We start from the raw sequence: 21,787 nt of genomic DNA on the forward strand, positions 1-21,787 counted from the left end.
GCACCTCACAAAGATAAGAAAACAAGTGTGTGTGTGGAGATGAGTTAAGAAAAAGATAAACTACGGCTGAGAAGTCTCTCTCTCTCTCTCTCTCTCTCTCTTTCTTTCCTCCCCCTCTCCATCTCTCTCTCAGTCCCCCCAAGCATCCGTGGCTCTGATGAGGTGTCTCACCTGACTGTGACTGAGGGTGGACTCATCACTCTGGTCTGTGAGTCCAGTGGCATCCCACCTCCCAGTCTCACCTGGAAGAAAAATGGCAAGATCACCATCTTCATCATCATTATCATTTTCTTCAGAACTGCTTCTTCTTCTTTTTCCTAAATTTTAAATATACTCTTTTATGAATTGTGTGTGTATAGGTTCTGCGCTGAAGGCTGACTCTCGAGTGCGTGTGTTGTCTGGTGGGCGTCAGCTGCAAATCTCCATGGCGGAGAGGATTGACGCTGCCTCCTATGTCTGCCAGGCCTCCAGTGCCACTGGCAACGCTGTTAAGGAGTACAGCCTAAAAGTCTATGGTACACAGACACAGACACATGAGACCTCACAGTCCTCAGTTGTTGTAGTTTTTTGTTGTTGTTTTTGGTTATAGAAGCTACAATGATAATTTCTGTTGCTAAGATATATATTTTTTTGCAGTGAAGCAGCCGTGTTTTTCTCCTAAAATAAATTCAGTTATCCTAGAGTAGCAGTGTATGTAGGACAATGTATAAGCACAAATTAAGGCTTGCTATACAAGTGCACATATAGATGTGTTCAGACACATATAAAAACATGTTGTATATCCAAGGTAGCCGATCTACAGTAATGCATAAGATCAAAGCCTTGTAGATCAAACAGATCAAAAACTTATCACGTATTCATTTCCTATTATCCGCCCCCATTCTTTCCCTCCATTCAGTTCGTCCTTCCATTAGCCCATCTGGCCAAGGCACTGGAGACGTGACGGTGGTGCGAGGGGGAGATGTGACCCTGCAGTGTGAGGTGGATGGGGTGCCCAGACCTGCGGTCACCTGGCTGAAGGACGGCAGGCCTCTGGGAGCTGGAGGTGGAGCTCAAGTCCTCAGTGAGGGCAGACTCCTCCGCATCAAAGATGCTCAGGTGGCCCACACCGGCCGATACACTTGCATTGCCGTCAATGTAGCCGGACAGGCTGACAGCAAGTACGATGTGACTGTGCATGGTACGAGCTTGCTTTTGATACAGTATATGCAGTTTGTCCAGTGATCAGCCATAACATTAGCACCACTGACAGATAAATTGAAAAACACTGATTATTTTCAGCTGCAGTGGCATCTGTCTAGTGGTAACATCTACATATTTTAGACAGTAAGTGAACAGTCAGTTCTTGATGGTGACAGGGTCATGGGCACCTAAGGCTCACTGATGCAATCTATGGAGGCCCTAGCTCACAACCTACCTTCAGAGGTCTTGTGAAGTCCTTGCCTCATATGGCTAGATCAGATCTGTTGTGGCAGCACAAGGGGGACCTATTAAGTATTAGCAGGTGGTATTAATGTTATGGATGATCTGTTTATATATCAAAAGCTGTCGAACTTGAGTCCATAATAATTTAAGTTGAATGTTCTTAGCCTTAATTGAAGTGCTTGTGATAGCTTGTGTAACTTCATCACATAATGTTCTATGTCTTCTTTATGATTAGGTTCTGAATAAAGGTCAAAAAATCATCAAAAGCCTTCAGTATTAAATCCAGGGCTCAATTAATAAAAACAAATCCTCTGACATTGTGGACTAGTGGATGGATGGATTGAGGCAATGTCTTTACTCGTTATTGCAAAGGTTTTCTGTATAATATGGTTCATTTTCTTTGCTACATGGGTGTAGTTCCAGCGACCATCAGCGGCCCGACCCACAGGACTGAGAATGTGAGCGTGGTGGTGAGGAATCCAGTGGCCCTCACCTGCGAGGCTTCCGGCATCCCCCTACCTGTCATCACCTGGCTCAAAGACGGCTGGCCAATCAGTGCATCTAGCTCTATCCGGGTCATTTCAGGTAAGCTGCCACTGTTGGGCCCTTGAGCAAGGCCCTTCACCCTCTCTGCTCCCTGGGCGCTGGAGTTGGCTCCACACACCGCTCTGGGTTTGTGCTCAATGCCCTTAATTCACTAGTGTGTGTGTGTCCACTACCACAGATATTTCATCCACGTGGTCCATGTGAGCACAGAGAAGCTACTGGGAATTGTATGTATCTAATGGTTGTACCATGCTAGCAAAGTTTCTGCCTGTACCCAGCCCCTTTTTTCTTCTCATCTCATCTGTTCTATATAGAACCTAGGTGGAGTCCTCAGTGGCAGGTTGCAGACAGAGGTCAGGCAGGCATAACGAGTTTTAATAAGATCATTATGACCGAAGGCCAAGAGCAACAGCGCAAAAAGGGGCCATTGAAAAGACAAACTGCAAGGCAGAGGCTTCTCCTACTTGAAAGAAGTGAAAAATGTGCATTCAGGGCTCTCCAAAGCAAACAGCAGCTGCTTGAGAATCGGCGGCGTGTGTGTGAGGTATCCATCACTGAGCGCCTTCTTGACCCAGAAGCCATAAACCACAGCAGAGGCAGAGGTCACCTCTGGAAAACGATGCAGTGAATCAAACAGCATCGCAGGAGAAGAAGCCTAGTTTTGGTGGCCAGAAAACTGGGCTTTCCTATTTACTTACATTTTCACTTCCTTGATAGTCTCTTTATTGCTGTGCTTATTCGGCATAACCACATCCTTTCACTCACTAGTGCAGGCCATGGACACGCTCAAGGCTACTGCTGTAATACAAACCACATTTGCTGGACATATTTATGGCACTTGTCATCTCAGATCCTTCAAGTTTAATGCAGGCACACTTTACAGTTGTGTTTGTGCTGGTGAGTGTGTGTATGTGCTCTGTAAGGAGGATGAAGTGTTTTCTCGTGTGACTGTTATTGAAACTGATAAGTAATCCCTTTAAAACACTGAAAGAGAGTGATTTGTGTGGGTGGGTTGAGCTGCTTGTTTAAACAGCTGTCTGGTCAAATTCTCCCTTTTCCAATGAAACAATGGGGACGTTTATGGACTGAAACTATGAGAATTTAAGTCTTTGAGGGACATGCTATTGATTCTCCTGATTCTGTTGAGAGGCAACCTTATGACTTAAGTTCAAATTAGTTATCCTCACTAAAATAAAAATAATAATACCTCACACATTCTGATGCTTCTGGCCTCTACTGCACTTGGAGCCAAAGGCCAGAACCCCAGAATCAGGGTCAGTGGGGAATCAGGGTCTCCTAGGTCTTTAAAGAAGGCCTAATCATTTCTGGGCCTTCTGACGTTTAACTGATGTTCCATCATCATGTATCAGGGGAAGGAAGGTTTGACCAATAATACCACAGCATATTCTCCCTCCCTCTTCACAAATTTCACTGGTCCAAACTCTACTGATCCAGTGCAGGTGTTTACAAGGGTGTTGCAAGGGGCAAGTCCTCCTCCACAGTTGACTGCAGACTACATGTGCATTTTGAAACACCTGCTTTACACCATCCAGTCAAAGCTAGACTGATTCCAATTATTAGTTATTATTAGTATTAATTATTTATGCCAAAATCATTACAGTAGGCTTTCTCATAGTCATATACCAGTGGAATTCTTGCAGCTCTATGTAGAGTGATTTACTGAAAGAGATCACTTTCAGTGATCGTTCTGTATCTCTCAGCTTGAGTTTAAGGCTCAAAATACACTTCCCGACTGTAGGGGGAGCCCAGGAGCAAAAATTTAATTTTTTACATGAAGCTGCTTTAATCTCTGTAACAGAATTCAAATAAATGTCTGGGTTTTATCTGGAACAGCCAGAAAATGTGCATCGTCATCAGCTTAGCATATAGTGTCTATGGCATCTAACTAAAAGCTTAGCATTATCTGAAGGCCTAGCTCTAATAGTTAGGTTTTCCCACTGGATAGCATGATAGTAGTACATGGTAAGTGCTATAGTACTGTACTGCTGATGTTCTAAATTAACAAAATATGTGGGAGGAGCAACCTGCCTGACCCCCCCCCCCACACACACACACACACACACCACCACCACCCTAATCCAACCTGTCTATCCCTGTTCACATGAGAGTGTCTCCTCCCAAATGATCACATGCTTAGGTCAGCTTCTACTGAGATGTAGGTTGAATGGTGTTGCAGTGGTTAGCGATGCACTGTTTATGCCATGTCATTTAAGGTTCATTAACGCAGCCAATTAGATCTGTTCCAATATGCTGACTTTTTAGGTGGACGGAGCTTGCGTTTGCTGCATGCTGCAGTGGAGGACGCTGGAAGGTACACCTGTATTGTGTCCAATGCTGCTGGAGAGGACCGGCGGAACTTTGACCTGGATGTCTTGGGTAATATTACATTTTAAATGTGTCCATTTGGTTGTAATAGGCTCTACCAGAAGTCTCCAGAAGTCTCCCTTCATTTAGTTCAGACAAGTGTTGTCTCTGTCATTAGTGCCCCCCAGCATTGCCAATGAAGGCAGCATGCAGGACGTGAGAGTAAAGGAGGCACAGAACGTCACCCTGACCTGTGAGGTCACTGGTATGTCCATGAATGCCTCACGCACCACACACACACACATGTCCATTGCCTTTCATGCATGTCCACACTGACCTCTGACACTCTGTGTTGTGCAGGGAACCCTGTACCAGAGATCACATGGCTGAAGGATGGACAACCGTTGGAAGGGGAGCCGCGGCTGCAGGTGATGTCACACGGGCGCTTTCTGCAGATCACTGATGCTCAGGTGACTGACACAGGCCGGTACAGCTGTTTGGCGTCCAACAGTGCTGGAGACAGGAGCACACATTTCAACCTTAATGTCCTGGGTATGTATTTGTTTGTGTGTGTGTGACAGTTCTCTGTCCTCTTACCTCAAATTTAGTCAAGCATCCAAGGCACATTGCTGTCTTATGTTTGCTTCCTAAGTGGAGCTACGAGGCTAGTGTAGCTGACCAGTAATGATAGTATTGAGCTGCTTAGCAATCTCTTATTCATGGGATGTCCAACACTACAACAAAACCCAGGCTTCAAGGAAGCTGTTATTAACAATTTTACCAATTATTACCAATGTGACACACCCTTATCTATAAGTAGTGTCAGAAACCACATGGACAGGCCATTATTATTGCTGTTTATTGAGTACATTTGAGTAAACATCCACAGTTCAGGCTGGAAAAAGTAAGTGAACCTCTGTTATAAGAACTTCTCCAAGAGCTAATAGGCAAAACAGTGTTTCAGTTAAGGTGAGGAGATTGGAAGTGTGGGTTTCCCCAGGTGTTTTGTCCATTTAAAAGAAGGCATTGAAATCTTGGTTACTAACAAATGTGTTAATCTCAGGAAAGATTGGTTAGTGTGACCCATGCCTCAAAGCAAACAACTTTTTAGAGGATTAGAAATTATCTAAAAACATAGGAAATTCATTTTGCTAGTCATATTGCTCGTTTTCCTGGAAGTAGGCATCCTGCTAAGGTCACTTCCAGATCAAGAAGGGCTATCCTGAAAGAGGTAAGAAAGAACCCAAGGGTAGGAGCAGTAGACATACAGAAGACTCCACAAACTGCAGGGACCTTTCTGTATGTGTGCACCACTAGAACAAGGGTGATGTCCATGGAAGGATGCCACCAAAGAAGCCGCTAATGTCCAAAAAACACTGCAGCCCATCTCAGACTTGCCCGAAACCACCTGGATGCCTCACAGTGCGACAAAAGTGGATTTTTATTACTATAAATGCACAACGTTATGTTTGGAGGAAATAGAACAACATTGCACAGTAAAACCCCATCCCATCTGTGAAGCATGGTGGAGGGAGCATCATGGTTTCAGGCTGCTTTGCTGCTTCAGGACCTGCACCAAGATATTGTACAGGAGAATATAAGAGCAGCAGTCCATGATCTTTAACTAATGCAGAAAGACACACAAGCAAAACAAGATTTGCCTTTTGGACTTTAACCCTGTCGTGATGCCGTGGCATGACCTGCAGAGAGCTGTTTGCAGGAAGAAATGGCCCAACATTTTCCCTCAGCGTTGTTCAAATCTTGTTTGTACCAGCAGGAAACATTGGGGGGAGGTGATTGCTTGTAAAGAAGGAACTGCAGGTTATCTAGAATTATGGCTTGCATAATGATCAGACCACATTTTATAAGTAATTTAGTCATGCAGAAATCCAAGTACTTCCAAAGGATTCCCTTACTTTTGCAACTGCATCCGTTGTGTCTCTAGCAGTGCAGCTTCAATGTGAACAAAGCTAAATCGACTAGATTGTCTACATCCTGGCTTGTATCGTAGTTTTTGGGTTTGTACTTGGGCTTTTTACATGAGTGTCTATATACATATAAGTAAACTATGCCTTTCTGCCCCAGTTTCCCCCACCATTGCTGGCTCTGGACCAGAGGGCTCTTCTGAAGAGGTGACTGTGACTCTGAACAGCCCCACATCTTTGGTGTGCGAAGCTCAATCCTACCCACCTGCCATCATCACCTGGCTCAAGGACGGAATGCCGTTTGAGTCTAGTCGCAACGTCAGAGTGCTGCCAGGTAACAAGCCCCAGTACAGTAACTATGCCTTGTATAGGTTCATAGTAGACCATTGTAATATAAATCAAGATAATAATAGCAGTAGTAAACTGTATAGAGCGGTTTTCCTTACACACGTGTATTTACCCTGATTTTCCATCAGGAGGCCGCACGCTGCAGCTGCTGAATGCGCAGGAGGAAGATGCTGGCAGATACACATGTGTGGCCACCAATGAGGCTGGGGAGACCCTGAAGAACTACGAGGTCAAAGTTTATAGTGAGTGTGGGACAGTTCTGAATGTCATGTCATTAAGCCCTGGCTGCTGCTTTAACCACAGTATTGCTTACAGTCTGTGTCTTTCTGTGTGTGTGTGTGTGTGTGTGTGTGTGTGTGAACTTCCTTTACAGTTCCCCCTGTCATCAGCAAGGATATTGTAGGAGAAGGGTTCGTCCCCAGAGAGATCAAGATCAAAGTCAACAACACGTTGACGCTTGAGTGTGAGGCGCAGGCCATCCCAGCCCCTACTCTGCAGTGGTACAAGGACGGCCAGGTCAGAGGGACACACCCCAAAAAATACTGTTCAAGGCAACAAACCTTATTATACTGTGTGCTCTGGCTCACTCCTCTCTCTCTTTGTCTTTCCGGGTCCTTCTCTCTAGATTCTGAAGACAGACGGCCGCGTCACGATGACCGCTAATGGTCGTATTGTCCAGATTAAGCTGGCCCAGGTGTCCGATACGGGCCGCTACACCTGCGTCGCAACCAACATTGCTGGGGAGGACGAGAAGGACTTTGATGTAAATATACAAGGTGAACAGGGTCCCCCACAACTCTGATTATCAGCCTAATGAAACCTGACATGGTTAATAAGAATATTAATAATTAAAAAATAATGATAAAAAGTAATGCACTCACAACAGGGTTTAGATTACTAATACTCTCAATAAGCTTAATGCTGCACCCTCATAGTAGTGCTGTTGGTGTCTGGTTCCCTCTAGTGGTGGATTGCTCTTAATGCATAGGCCTAGGGTTTCTCCCTCAGTCAGGAAAATCAACGCTGGATATTTTCAGCCCTAATATCCATTACCAGTATCTCCCTCTCTGTATTACTTGCATATTGGATATCCAATCAGTAAAATATATGATAAAAAAATAACCTTCCCTCACAGTTCCTCCCAGTTTCCAGGGAAACGGGGACGCCAGCTCTGGCCCCGGCTCTGCCGGTGAGGCCAAAGACGTGATTCTGAATAACCCCATCTCCCTCTACTGTGAGACCAATGCCGTCCCCCCTCCCACACTCACGTGGTACAAAGACGGACGACCCCTGGCCTCCAACAACAGAGTGCTCATCTTACCTGGTGAGGTTGCTGATCTCTTGTGTGTCCACAAAGCTGTAGCCAGCTGTCTGTAATGGAGCACATCAGTCCAAATGAAGTCCTGTCTGATGGGTCGTTGAGATGAACGTGTGTTTGTGATGTCCTACACACAGGTGGGAGAGTGCTCCAGATCCCCCGAGCTCAGGTTGAAGACTCTGGGAGGTACACATGCGTGGCTGTCAACGAGGCTGGAGAAGACTCCATCCAATATGATGTCAGAGTGTTGCGTGAGTAGATCCAAAATCAGCTGGCTGTATTACAAATATTTCTTATGTGAAGAAAATGAAATAACTAATGCTCATAAAGTGCCTACTTGTGCGTGCAGTGCCCCCAACTATCCGCGGAGCTGATAGAGATGTCCCCGACGAAGTGGTGGTGTTAGTCAATAAGACCACTCGACTAGAGTGCCATGCAGATGGAAGCCCCTCTCCTAAAATCAGCTGGCTCAAGGACAGCCAGCCTCTGCGCCCAGACAGGACACATACACTGCTGTCCAACGGCAGGACACTGCAGGTGAGATGGATGGAGATTATCATGTGGGAACTTCTTGTTTGTTGGTTGTGGGGCTTTCTTACATGAGACACCCTGTTTGACTTAAGACTGTAAGACTAAGCTCTTCTCTGATTGGCTGGTTTACGTCACTGCGATGGCTCACAGGAGCCAACGTGGCGTAACCAAGCATAGGTTTGTTTTTGAGGAAGTGGATGTTGAAGAGAAGAGATGGTAAAGCCAGTCGGCTAGTCCTAGTGTAGGATACCCACTCACTTCCCTGGCTTCAGCTTCCTCGTCCTACTCTGGCACAGGAAAGCTGTGGTCAAGAGGTCTAGTGATAATGATTTTCTGAATCTCAGAAATATAATCAGAAGTGGCCTGTCTAATGTAGCAGAATCAGAATCAGATTTATTGGCCAAGTATGTTCACACACACAAGGAATTAGTTTTGACTGTTAGTGACTCTCTAATATTAACAATATACAGGTCCTCTACATATAATTTACAGACAATACACAGTACACACAGTATACATAGACTATACTAGGGCATTTCTATACAGTGTGCTTTACAGTGTTATTCGCAGAGTAGCAGTATGCAACACTATACAGATGAAATATTGTGTAAGCACAGCAGTGTACACATGTGTCAAAAGAGTAATGGTCCAGTAATGCAGTAACTGTAGGATATCAGTAGTATCTATGGCCTATAGCGGATGATGGTGATCAGCTGTTGATGAAGGCGATGGCCTGAGGGCGAAAACTGTGGTGTCTAGTGTCTGACAGTCTTAGTGGACATAGTTCTGTAGCGTCTGCTAGACAGGAGCAGCTGAAAGAGGTTGTGACCAGGGTGCGAGGAGTCTGTAAGGATTTTCTCTGCCTGTTTTCAGGTTCTTGAGCAGTACAAGTCCTGAATAAAGGGCAGAGAAGCACCAATGATTCTCTCAGCTGTCCTCACTGTTCGCTGTTCACTGTTAGTACAAAAAAGAAGAGAGAGACCCTTTCAAACACAAACAAATATCAACAATTTAATCTAATTTTTGACTGCTGTACTATGGTCTGTTCTGTGTGTTTAAGATTTTGAACGCTCAGGTGACCGACACAGGACGCTATGTGTGTGTGGCTGACAATGTGGCCGGAAGTGCAGAGAAATACTTTAATCTCAATGTACATGGTGAGTTTTATTATCGAGAAATTATTGACTTTACTAACTTTAGTTCAGTATATATATATATATATATATATATATATATATATATATATATATATATATATATATATATATATGTGTTAAATTGATTGAACAATTGCCAATTGGCTGTGTGCTGCAGTTCCTCCTTCCATATTGGGTACAACTGTGGAGAACGCCACCGTGGTGGTGAATAATTTCATCTCGCTGAGCTGTGAGGCCACTGGCTTCCCCCCTCCCACTCTGAGCTGGCTTAAAGACAGAAGACCGGTACAAGCCAATACCAACGCTCTTATAATGCCGGGTAAAGATTGAACACACATACACATACATACTTTGTTCACACAGATAATGAATGTACGTCTGATCATTTCCTCATTTCAATGCAACCTTTCTTTGGTTTTGTCTTTCAGGTGGCCGTACTTTGCAAATCCTGAAAGCTAAGATGTCTGAAGGTGGGAAGTACAGCTGTTTGGCCATCAATCCAGCAGGAGAGGCTCAGAAGCTCATCTACCTCACTGTGTTTGGTGAGTGTGAAGGAACAGAGAGAAAGAGAGATTGGACTTGTTAACTGTAGATCTGGAATTTACAGGGGTGCTGATAGGAACCGGGGACTGTGAGGTCTACATTTACTTATTTATTTTTTAACGATTAAAGATTTTTTGAGTATTGTTTTGTCTCTTGTGTACCTCTTTACTGCCACAAAAGGAATGTTTTGGCCTTGAATTAAATAATTAATAACACTTAAAGCATCTAGGTTTCAGTCACCATCTCGATAAACAATTGTGACCGTATGATATTCTTTTAGAAGGAAGCACTTCATATAAAACCACTCTTAATCACCTAATTCACAATTTAGAAATATGTGAAAAAACACCCTCTGATGACCCATAGTTTTACATGGGGAGGTGGAGTAATGTTATTTTACTACAGGACATCTGTAAAACGTATGACCAGTTCACACAGGATAAGAAATCTCTGCATAAATAAGAAGCTCCTCGACATACGCGCTGTCGTCACCTCAAATCTTATGACCCACTTACAGTAATAATGAAATTTTAGTTGAAAATTAGAAGCTACATAACACTTATGTAGGCTATAGGCAAGCTACCAGAAGTGTCTTTCCTCTGGATCTCCTGAACAACCTGAGGTGTCTGTGCCAGTGCCTCCTTGAGAGACAACTCCTTTTCCACAGGATTTGACAGAATATTTACCCGCATGTCGACTTTTACGGCTGGTTCTACAGAAGGTCCATTTCTGTGAAATAAGATTCAGGCCAGACTATGTATTGATTTGTCGTTCAGGCACCGTGTGGGACAGTGTATTCCCTCATTGATCCTGGCTCTTTAACTCTGCCTGCTTCTATGAGCCAATAAGCATTTGTGTTTAAATTCTCGCACCCTGCAGTGCCCCCCAGCATCAGAGACAGCAGCGGAGACTCACCAGTAGTGGTCAGTGTGCGTGTGGGGAACACAGTCACCCTGGAGTGCCAGTCAAATGCCGTGCCCCCTCCCACCATCACCTGGTACAAGAATGGACGCCTCATCACTGAGACTGCCAGTGTTCGCATCCTAAAGGAAGGACAGATACTGGAACTCAAAGGAACAGAGGTATGTGTGTGTGTGTGTAGTCAGATATAGTCAGTGTATGTTTGGAGTCCTGTGTTTGCTATAATAGGCTACAATGCTACCTCTCTCTCTAATTTTTCTCTGTCCCGCTTTCCCTCTCTCTGGCTTTCAGGTGTCCGATACTGGCCAGTACGTCTGCAAGGCCACAAATGTAGCAGGCCAGGTGGACAAGAACTTCCATCTTAACATCTATGGTTAGTAATGGTGTTATACTGTGGACAGTCAGTGATCATTTTTAAGGAAGCTGCCTATCCTCTAAAGAAGTCTAAACCCTTTGTTCGTATGTGTGTTTATGAACAGTGCCTCCAAGTATTGACGGCCTAGCAGAAGAGCATGTAGTGGAGACCATCAGCAATCCAGTGAGCTTCGCCTGTGACGCCACAGGCATCCCCCCTCCTAGTCTCACCTGGCTGAAGAATGGCAGAGTAATTGGTGAGAGAGACCACGGAGCTGTAATCCAGCACTTTTCCACTCCTGTTGCTTAAACCTTCCCGAGCTGTCCCTTCTCTAACACATTTTATTCAATCGTTAATAAAAAGAAACGTTTTGTGCTGACTCTGGTGGGTTGGAGCAGGGAATGTTACTGTACTCTGGCCCTCAAGTCATGCGAGAGACTGTGAACCCCATATGCATCCTTAATCTGATTTAGTACTTCAGTAAAAGATCAGATTTCTCCTTTGTAGTACATCAGTCATGGCATTTCCTAGAGCGTTAGAAACCTCGCCTGCAAGTCTGTTTAAGTATGCTTAAGAGTATGTAAATTACTCTTAATAAATCTTAGTGTTTTTTCCTCATTTGATGGCTCTGAAAGGTCTCGCTCTGACTTTTGTAGAGAGTTCCGAGTCTCTGGAGATGCATATCCTGTCAGGAGGTGGTAAACTGCAGATTGCCCGCTCCCAGCTTTCTGACAGTGGCACCTACACTTGCCTGGCATCCAACATCGAGGGCAAAGCTCGTAAGAGCTACCACCTCACCATACAGGGTAACTACATATTACCATGCATTCATTCATGTGTTAGATTTCCTTTTTTTTATTATGTACAATGTTTGATATTTGATTGATGAGTGATTGAATGATTATTACTGTGCCATTAAGGCTGAAATGTAAATTACTTGAATGAATGTAAGCTCATTAAATAAAAATATAGAAATACTGATTAGTTGACTGTTCATCCACTTGTTGTTTGCGCTGTAGTGCCACCCAGCATCGTAGGTTCAGAGCTGCCTGGTGAGGTCAGTGTCCTGCTGAATGACAGCATCCAGCTTGTGTGTCGGGCAGAAGGGACGCCGCCTCCCACCATCCAGTGGCTGAAAGATGGACAGGCTCTGAGCCGAGCTGGCCTCAAGAACGTCAGGTAAGTGTTATTATGTGAGTCTATCATCATACAGAAGATTTTTTTGCATGTACTTGCAAAGTATCTGTTGTCAGTCACCCTCCACTTCATTCATCAATGGTTAGTTTCTGACTGCTAGATATCATTTCAGTGGCGCATCGTCTCTGTGCCTGATACACTCATTGCAAGCACCACACATGCTAGCATTAATGAAGGACTGGGGCACTCCAGTCAAGACAGGCCATAGCACTACAGACTTCTGCCTCATTAAACACACCTGCTTGGAACATTAGATGAGGGAAAACACTAATTTCTGCAGAGCTGTTGCGTAGGAGGAACTCAGCATGATACACACACAGTTGATACACACTATAATTAGCAACAGATGGGGTACAGTTTCTAACTCTACACCAGCAAGGTGGACCTACAAAGTAGATGGTTCTGTAAGTTGATCAGTTAAACAGTGAGATGTTAATGTGTGTGTATGTGTGTGTGTGTGGTCTCTTATTGTCTACAGAATTAGCCCTGATGGCAGTACGCTCACGATAACAGCAGCCCACATGTCAGACGGTGGCAAATACACTTGTGTGGCTACCAACAAGGCTGGCGAGGAGGACAAGGTCTTCAACCTTAATGTATTTGGTAAGTTCTAACTCTGAACAAATGTTCATTCATGAACAAATGTTAATTCATTGGTACTTGGTAGGCACTGACTTCTTTTCTCAGTCCCTCCAGAGATCCAAGGTAATGGAGACCTGGCCGAGGAATTAACCGCAGTGCTGGATAGCTCTGTGAATATTGAGTGTGTGGCCAGTGGCTCTCCTGCACCTCAGCTTAACTGGCTGAAGAACGGCCTGCCCTTACCCGTGTCTGCCCACATACGCCTGCTCACTGCTGGACAGGTCCTCCGGTAAGCCTGTATCTAATCGAATCACCAGGGTTTACTAAAAATCCTTTGCTCATAGAGTATCTATCTTATCTAACATTTTGCAGAAATAACTTGGTGGAGGAGTTTTCTTTTTGAATCCTATTCATATTTTCATATATTTTGTTTACAAACAAACAGTAATTAAAGAAGCGACTGAACAGACTACATTAAAACAGGACTATCATTAACTAAGAGAGTAACGTAGCACAGTCTGGATGTGATTGTAACTGAATGTGTTTGATGTGGGTTAGCATTACCCGTGTTCAGGTGTCCGATGAAGGGACTTACACTTGTGTGGCTTCCAACCGAGCTGGAGTAGACAACAAACACTACAGTCTGCAGGTGTATGGTAAGTTGCCTCAGCCCACAAAGGCTAATCTCAATCTCAAATGTTCTCAATTAAAGCAGCAGTATGTAGAATTTTTACCTTTAAATAAAACCTTCAAAATTACATTGTTGCTCCACAGACCTGCATTAGGGGGAATGACGCTTCTATCATTGCCACTTCAGGCACACCAGAAACTGTGCTATTTAGCTTTGGTGAAGCGAAAATGCTTGCGTAACGCTGCATAACCCGAGTCGTCTTCATGTAAAATCCTGTAATGTTACTCTACAACCTAAGTCCATAGGCTTCTTTCACTTACAGTGACAGTTCTTTTATCTCTCAGCTTGTAAAACGCACGTGTAAAGCATGTCACAAATTACATTATCTGAATGTAGGGAGAGCCCAGGAGCAAGAAATACCAATTTTCCAAAATGCTGCTTTAAGTAACTTATGTTGAATTTCAGATTTGCATAAATGAGGAGAGAATTAACAAATAAAGTTCACTTCTTTGACCATTTAATGCAGTCCAGCAGACGAAAACCCAGTCTCCGGTCTCCAGTAGTAAATGATTACACAAATTTGAAGAGACACAATACTTTTTTAAAATAGACTTTTTATTATTTTTCTACGTCATATTTGTTTTTTGTCCTTTCTTAATACTCTCCGTCTGGTGAATATTCAGTTCCCCCGAGTCTGGATGGGGCAGGCACCACAGACGATGTGATGTTGGTTAGAGGGAGCATGGTGGCTCTGGTGTGCATCTCTGATGGCACCCCGACTCCGACTGTCTCCTGGGTTAAGGAGGGTACTGCTCTGCCTGTGGACACCCAAATCGCCCTGCTGAACCACAACAGCACCCTGAAGATATCGTTCATCCAGGTCCACCACACAGGGCGCTACACCTGCGTTGCACAGAACCAGGCCGGAGAGGCCCGTCGCCACTTCAACCTTAAAGTGCTGGGTGAGGAGCGAGAGAGATAATGCAGAAATGTCGGTTCAGTCTGTTTAGTATTTAGAACATAAGGATTAAACTTATGTCATGTAACAAACATGTGATATTTTATTCTTATTGCCATTCAAATCCAAGAAAGCCACGGTTTGACAGTCTATTCTTTAACCTCTCAGATCCTCCACGGATAAATGGCTCTGGATTCCCCACTGAGGTATCGGTGGTGGTAAACCATGCTCTGGAGCTTGTGTGTGAGGTAGAAGGCATTCCCGTCCCCACAATCACTTGGGTCAGGGATGGCAGGCCGCTGCTCCAGACGGACGGCTTGCGCCTTCTCCGTGGAGGAGAAGTGCTCCGGATCAGCTCTGCACAGGTCAGATACGCAGGCCCCTTCTCGTCATTAGTTCATGTCTAACACCTGGTTTGGTAAATCAGTGCTAATGATGGTAAATCAGCTGAGCTGGTGATGGAATTCCATCACACATCCATGCACTGGCTGGAGGCATCCAGGAGAAACCTGGAACCAAGCTTAGTTCTTCAAGCTAGCTCACAAGATCTGAAGGACTTTGAGAACTTTGAGAATGAGAATATTGCACTTTCTATCTGTCTGTCAACTTATGCTTACCTTTCTAGTTTTTTATCATGACAAATGACCCCTTTCTGTTGTGTTGCTTGACTCTGACACACTTGCAGGTAGAAGACACTGGGAGGTATAGTTGTTTGGCAACCAGCTCAGCAGGAGACGATGACAAAGAGTTCTTAGTCAGAGTGCATGGTGAGTACAGCATCACGGTATTTGGCATATCTTATAAAACATAGAAATGTCCAGTGCCCATCAAACGTATCATTTGTGACCACAGTCCCACCAAACATTGCTGGAGAGACCGGAATCCAAGATATATCAGTGCTTCAGAACAGACAGGTGACTCTTGAGTGCAAGTCAGATGCTGTGCCGCCTCCCACCCTCTCCTGGCTCAAAGATGGAGCTCCACTTAAGGTATGCACACGCGTTTGAGGAAAAACTGGGAAAATCAAGTCAAGTCAAGTGGGTTTTTATTGTCATTTCAACTACATACAGAGTACACAGTGAAACGAAACAACGTTCCTCCAGGACCATGGTGCAACATAGACACAGTGCATACAGAACACAAGTGTAACACAGTACAAGTGCAGACAGACAACACAACACAGAACAGACAGAGAATAATAAACAATTAGGGGTAGTGTGCAAATTATGCAGTGTGTAATAAATATTGAGTCCAGTGAGGTAGTAAAGTTATTAGTGCAAAATGCTTCCCATATTTTCTGGGGTAAATGGTTGGTGAGAGAGAGAGAGTGTGTGTGTTTGTGTGTGTGTATATGTGTGTGTGTGTGTGTGCATGGAACAGAAAAAAACTCAGTTCAGTCTCTGGAGTTGAGAATTCTGATGGCTTGGGGGAAGAAGCTATTGCAGAGTCTGGTCGTGTTGGACCGGATGCTGTGGTACCTTCTTCCTGATGGCGGGAGGGAGAACAGTCTGTGTGAAGGGTGGGTGGAGTCATCCACAATGCTGGTTGCTTAGCGGATGCAGCGGGCAGTGTAAATGTCCATGACGGAGGGGAGAGAGACTTCGATGATCCTCTCAGCTGTCCTCACAATACGTTGTAGGGTCTTGCGGTCGGAGACCGTGCAGGTCCCAAACCAGGCTGTGATGCAGCTGCTCAGGATGCTCTGTATGGTCCCTCTATAGAAGAGGTACCACTCCATGTTACGACCTATAGAATTTTTCTGACTTGACTGTCTGATTTGCTACTATGTAAATTACTGCTCATAATTACTTATAGTGTAGACACTTAAATATTACTATTTTAGGAAGTACAACTTGTGATTGTGAAATTATAAAAGCTAATATATATATATATTACCATTTTCTATTGAATAAAGATATTTGATTATGCCTTTTATCACACAAGGCTTTTTGGATACTGGATATTATTTCATTCTCAATGCTCAATGTTACAGTTATTAGCCACTGATCCCAGACTTTTGAATGGTGATCCCAGACTTTTGAATGGTGGTCCCAGACTTTTGAATGGTGGTCCCAGATTCAAACTTTTCAATAATGATTCAAACTTTTGAATTGTGAATTCTTTGAGCAATACCACACTTTTGAAAAGTGACTTCAAACGTCTGAACAACGATTTCAAATCACCATCAATTACACAAGGAGCATACGCAACTTCCCGTTTTTTCCTCCTGTCCTCTTCTTTACTTTCACTATGGAAACATGAAGAAACTGCCCACTTCTGGCCCCACACCGTCAGTGTCAGACATGTGGTCCCTTTAATGAGTCGGAGTTTCTCTGTAAATATCTGTATCTGTGTGAAACAGGATCTTGGCACTGATACTTAATGTCCTGGATTGCCTTTGCAGGTGTCTCCCCGGGTGCGTGTGCTGTCCGGTGGCCGCTACCTGCAGATCAATAACGCAGAGCTGGGAGATGCAGCTCGCTACACCTGCATGGCTAAAAACATCGCCGGGGAAACAAGGCGCCATTTCAATCTCAGTGTAAATGGTGAGCGTCCTTAATACGACAATAATTTGGCTCCCTGCATTTTCTTCTCTGTAGTTTATTGTTATCAGAAACACCTACCTGTACAGCTATCACTGCACTCATTGACCAACACACCGTTTTCATGTTAAAGTCCAATGGGCTCAGGACAGATCCGAGAAGGATGCTAAAAATGTACTAATGCTCCGAAAGGCGTCTTAGATTCATGTCCAAACAACTGCAGATTCCAGGATCATTAGTTCAAGTAATTCAGCATAAGTGCAGGTTATTGGAAGGTGTAGCCACTTTGCCATGGTCTGGAAGAAGATCCACACTGTGTCCCTCAGATGATAGGAAACTGGTTCGGATGGCCAGAACAACCAAAAACCAAGATGATTTGCCCCCATGAACTGGAAGCTGCTACAATACCAGTGCCACTGTCTGTTTGAGGAGTAAAGGTTTGGCATTTAACCTTAAGAACACTGTGCCAACTCTTAAGCATGGTGGTGGTAGCGTCATATTTTTTTTTTTTTCAGTGGAACTGGTACAGTGAATGGAATAGTAAAGGAGGAGGACTACCTCAGAATTCTGCCGAATAACCTCAAGCCAGTGGAGTGTGTCCATTGCCATATTGTGTCCATTGCCATATTGTCATGTCTGCAACTGCATATCACTGCTGTCCAATGAAAACCATGTTTTTCATTGGACAGCGTTGATTTAGTTGATATAAAGTGGACAGCAAGGCATTTATGATAACATGTCTGTCTGATTGACTTTGTGCTTGTTGTTGCAGTTGCTCCAACTATAAAGGATGGTCCTCAAGTTGTGTCTGTGCGTATCAACCAGCCAGTGGTTCTGGAGTGCATTGTTAGTGGGATCCCTTCCCCACGTGTCACCTGGAGGAAACATGGAGCCATTCTGGCTGGAAACAGCCATAGGTCGGTAGCGCAGTGTACATCAGTCCTCTCCAAAACAATAAGTGCCACTGTTCTGCGCATTTTAGAGTTTCTCCTACTCCCAACACACCTTACGCAGCCACTGAACTAATTAACAGGCCCTTCTTGTGGTGAACTGGGTGTGTTGGAGCAGGGAACACACCTACAAGTACTCCAGAATCAGGATTGAGAACTACTGTTCAAGTGCATTACGTTTTCTGCATACACACTTCATCTGGGTTAATGCTTGGATCTCCTACCTGAACAGGTATACGTTTGCTCAGGATGGCTCTCTCCACATCCACTCGGCCCAAGTGACCGATACAGGCCGCTACCTGTGCATGGCTACCAACACGGCGGGCACCCAGCGCAAGAGAGTGGATCTTCAGATTTACGGTGAGTGTGCTTATCTTATTAACAGGGCCAATATTGACATTGTAGAGTTTGCTTTTTATGCGCTGGGTTTGCTGTTATATGAGATGCTGCACACCTAAGAACAACAGGAGCAGCTAATATGAAGCCTGATTGGTCGTTGTTATTTAATCTGTCTGTCTGCCCACACCTCAGTGCCTCCCTCCATTGCTGATGGTCCCACTAACGTCACAGTGACAGTAAACATCCAGACCACCCTGTCCTGTGAAGCCACGGGTATCCCCAAACCCTTAGTCACATGGACCAAAGATGCTCGCCCTATCAGCACAGACCACAACCAGAATATGTACAGGTTCAGCCAGGTTTTCTTCCTCTTTTATTGTTTCTCTCACTGGTTAATGCATCTCCTTTGGAAATAATAATCCAGTGAACACACTGGTGAGTCCAGAATACGGTTATTTCCACCCCATAATATATAACTTTGACGCCAATGCAAGTTATTTGTTTGTTTGGGGGCGACAGGTTGCTTTCCTCTGGCTCGCTGGTTGTCATAGCGCCCACAGTAGAGGACACAGCGCTGTATGAGTGTGTGGTGTCCAACGAGGCAGGCCAGGAGAACCGAGCCGTCCAGCTGACTGTACACGGTGAGCTCATTTACTTGTACAGTGAATTACAGATTACACTGCTATGCAAATTGTATGTTGTAGTTGAAGAGGTAAACGAGTGTAGACGTCTTCCTTTGCAGTACCACCGTCGATTGCTGACGAGGCCACAGAGCTGGTAGTCAACAGACTGTCTCCAGTGGTCATTAGCTGTACTGCATCTGGGGTGCCTGAACCTGTCCTGCACTGGAGCAAAGATGGAGTGCGACTGGCTAAAGAAGGGGAGGGGTACAAGACACTCCGCTCTGGTGAGTTTGTCTTTCTGCAGGCACGTGATAGCATCATGATAGATCATGTGCTTCAGAGGGAGGAGCAGATGGTAGCGTGGATCCTTCCTCTGGTCTTTGCCTGTGAGGAGTTTTTGTGGAGTTTTCTATTCGTGTCTAGGCAGCATATGAGTTAATGCGGGTACTCCCATTTCCTACTACCTCCCACAAAAACACACATGGTAGGTTAATTGGCTATGCTAAATTTGCCCTAGTGAGTGTGAGTGAATGGGTGTGTGTGGTACCCTGTGAGGAACCAGGTTCCAGACCAAAATTTCGTTCAGAATTTTGGGAAAATTCTGAAAACTCCCCAGAAAACTTTATTGTATTTCTATTAGTTTTTTTGTAATTATTGAAATTTTAATGTTTGTGCAATAACCCTGGCCTCTCTTAGGTCCTCTGGAAATCGCTTCTGCAGAGTTGAGTCACTCCGGACATTATTCGTGTGTTGCTAAGAATGCTGCTGGATCTGCCCATCGCCATGTGCAGCTCACTGTGCAGGGTAAGGAGTAATGTGAACACCTAAAGCTATTCATATGACCCTAAGCATTACTTTCTGACTGCAAGGCCACTAGGTTTTCTAACTGTCAAGGCAAAAACATATACCCTGCCTGGTAAAACCTAATCAGCCATGTTGTTTGCCATTTACCAGAGCCACCAGTGATTCAAGCTCACCCCTCAACACTGGACGTGATCCTGAACAACCATGTAACCCTGCCGTGCCGCGCTGTGGGCTCCCCGCGCCCCACCATCACCTGGCAGAAAGAGGGCATTAACATCTTCACTTCGGGTAAGAGCTATCTCTGCCAAGGTCAGCTATGAGAAATGTGGAAGCTGGTGGAAAGCAGTGACTACCATTCTCTGATAGCAATGAGTGTGCTCAATTCTTATGTCTTCATTTATTTTCCTGACCCTTTATCACTAGGAGGGGATTTCACTGTTCTGCCCAGTGGCAGCCTGCAGATCTCACGGGCCAAAATAGAAGATTCTGGAACCTACATGTGTGTGGCCCAGAATCCAGCGGGCACAGCACTGGGCAAGACCAAACTCCGGGTGCAAGGTGAGACGGCATGACTGATATTAATTTCCTTAACTAGTTATTAATGTAGTTAATGTAGTAGTTCTGGAGTACCCACACCCTACACAATGTACTGCTTTCCCTCCTTGAGTTGTGAACCCCCCCCCCCCCCCAACTCCTTAATGCAAATCTCTCTCTTTCTCTCTTTCTCTCTCTCTCTCTCTCTCTCTCTCTATTTATATGTATGTTCCTTTTCACAGTTCCTCCAGTCATCAGTTCAAGCACTAAGTCTTACAGCGTGCCTGTGGACGGCTCAGTGACCCTGCAGTGCCAGGCTGAGGGCTACCCAACCCCATCGGTCAGCTGGCATAAGGATGGGCAGCTGCTGACTGATTCTTTGCGCCAGCGTGTCCTGAGCTCTGGCTCTCTGCATATTGTCTTTACTCAGCCAGGAGACACGGGCAGATACACCTGCACTGCAGCCAACGTGGCAGGGAGCAGCAGTGTGGAGCTGAGTCTCACCATACTGAGTGAGTCAGACCGAGAATGCACTTGGGGGGAAAAACAAACAGTTAAGCCCGAGGCTTAGGTTCATGCTTTATGTCAGTGTGATCATTTTCAAGTTAACTCACTGTCTTTTCTCCCCAGTCCCTCCTTCCATCCGCGGAGGTGAACCAGAGCTCTGGGTGATGGAGAATACCCAAGCCCTGGTGTCATGTGTGGCGGAGGGTGTGCCTCAGCCCACCCTCAGCTGGGAGAGAGAGGGCATCCCTCTCACAGACTCAGTAGGAGAGTATACCATCCTGCCCTCCGGAGAGCTGATCATTGACACCACTCAGGTCTGAGGCAGCCTTCTGTTTGCTAAAAGTGGAATCCCACAGTTTACCCTAAATAACGTTGTTTGGTTTCCAAAGTGTCTGCTGGAGTTATGAGGGTAATGAAGCTAATGGACTTGATGATGTGGCTTCTGAAACTGTATGACAGTGGTCGCCAACCCTGCTCCTGGAGATCTAACTTCCTGTAGTCCACATGTGTCCATATATTTTATAGATTTTTGTCTGCATTTTCACATCCATGTGAAAATGCAGTGTTTTCATTGTTGTCACGTAGACCCGGGACAACGGAGCTTTATGAAAATGCTAACATCACAACGCAGCATTTTTTAATGCTGAACCTTAAATATCTCTACTTACTCCCTTTATACTCCCTTACTCTATAAGGCCGAAAAATACAATATCTACACGCATATC

At 44.8% G+C, this 21,787-nt stretch overlaps 1 protein-coding gene across 1 annotated transcript in view; it reads left to right on the forward strand.

Moving 5' to 3' along the window:
• The window catches only part of hmcn1 (hemicentin 1), a 120,797-nt gene that overhangs the window by 79,422 nt on the left and 19,588 nt on the right, over positions 1-21,787 (forward strand). Inside the window, exons 43-82 of the mRNA XM_072678767.1 lie at positions 134-256; positions 360-515; positions 899-1,180; positions 1,843-2,010; positions 4,255-4,368; positions 4,475-4,561; positions 4,657-4,848; positions 6,382-6,555; positions 6,698-6,811; positions 6,943-7,085; positions 7,195-7,345; positions 7,705-7,893; positions 8,025-8,138; positions 8,237-8,424; positions 9,479-9,575; positions 9,733-9,894; positions 10,004-10,117; positions 10,998-11,200; positions 11,331-11,412; positions 11,519-11,650; positions 12,051-12,200; positions 12,414-12,573; positions 13,070-13,194; positions 13,279-13,462; positions 13,732-13,829; positions 14,488-14,766; positions 14,931-15,127; positions 15,448-15,529; positions 15,615-15,751; positions 17,167-17,308; positions 18,078-18,222; positions 18,488-18,615; positions 18,787-18,943; positions 19,114-19,235; positions 19,337-19,501; positions 19,914-20,021; positions 20,172-20,309; positions 20,445-20,579; positions 20,798-21,067; positions 21,186-21,376. Of these exons, the coding sequence (XP_072534868.1) occupies positions 134-256; positions 360-515; positions 899-1,180; positions 1,843-2,010; positions 4,255-4,368; positions 4,475-4,561; positions 4,657-4,848; positions 6,382-6,555; positions 6,698-6,811; positions 6,943-7,085; positions 7,195-7,345; positions 7,705-7,893; positions 8,025-8,138; positions 8,237-8,424; positions 9,479-9,575; positions 9,733-9,894; positions 10,004-10,117; positions 10,998-11,200; positions 11,331-11,412; positions 11,519-11,650; positions 12,051-12,200; positions 12,414-12,573; positions 13,070-13,194; positions 13,279-13,462; positions 13,732-13,829; positions 14,488-14,766; positions 14,931-15,127; positions 15,448-15,529; positions 15,615-15,751; positions 17,167-17,308; positions 18,078-18,222; positions 18,488-18,615; positions 18,787-18,943; positions 19,114-19,235; positions 19,337-19,501; positions 19,914-20,021; positions 20,172-20,309; positions 20,445-20,579; positions 20,798-21,067; positions 21,186-21,376 (6,098 nt within the window). The remainder of the gene's footprint in view (positions 1-133; positions 257-359; positions 516-898; positions 1,181-1,842; positions 2,011-4,254; positions 4,369-4,474; positions 4,562-4,656; positions 4,849-6,381; positions 6,556-6,697; positions 6,812-6,942; positions 7,086-7,194; positions 7,346-7,704; positions 7,894-8,024; positions 8,139-8,236; positions 8,425-9,478; positions 9,576-9,732; positions 9,895-10,003; positions 10,118-10,997; positions 11,201-11,330; positions 11,413-11,518; positions 11,651-12,050; positions 12,201-12,413; positions 12,574-13,069; positions 13,195-13,278; positions 13,463-13,731; positions 13,830-14,487; positions 14,767-14,930; positions 15,128-15,447; positions 15,530-15,614; positions 15,752-17,166; positions 17,309-18,077; positions 18,223-18,487; positions 18,616-18,786; positions 18,944-19,113; positions 19,236-19,336; positions 19,502-19,913; positions 20,022-20,171; positions 20,310-20,444; positions 20,580-20,797; positions 21,068-21,185; positions 21,377-21,787) is intronic.

Source organism: Salminus brasiliensis, chromosome 1 (genome assembly GCF_030463535.1).
Source record: "Salminus brasiliensis chromosome 1, fSalBra1.hap2, whole genome shotgun sequence".
Classification (NCBI taxonomy): Eukaryota; Metazoa; Chordata; class Actinopteri; order Characiformes; family Bryconidae; genus Salminus; species Salminus brasiliensis.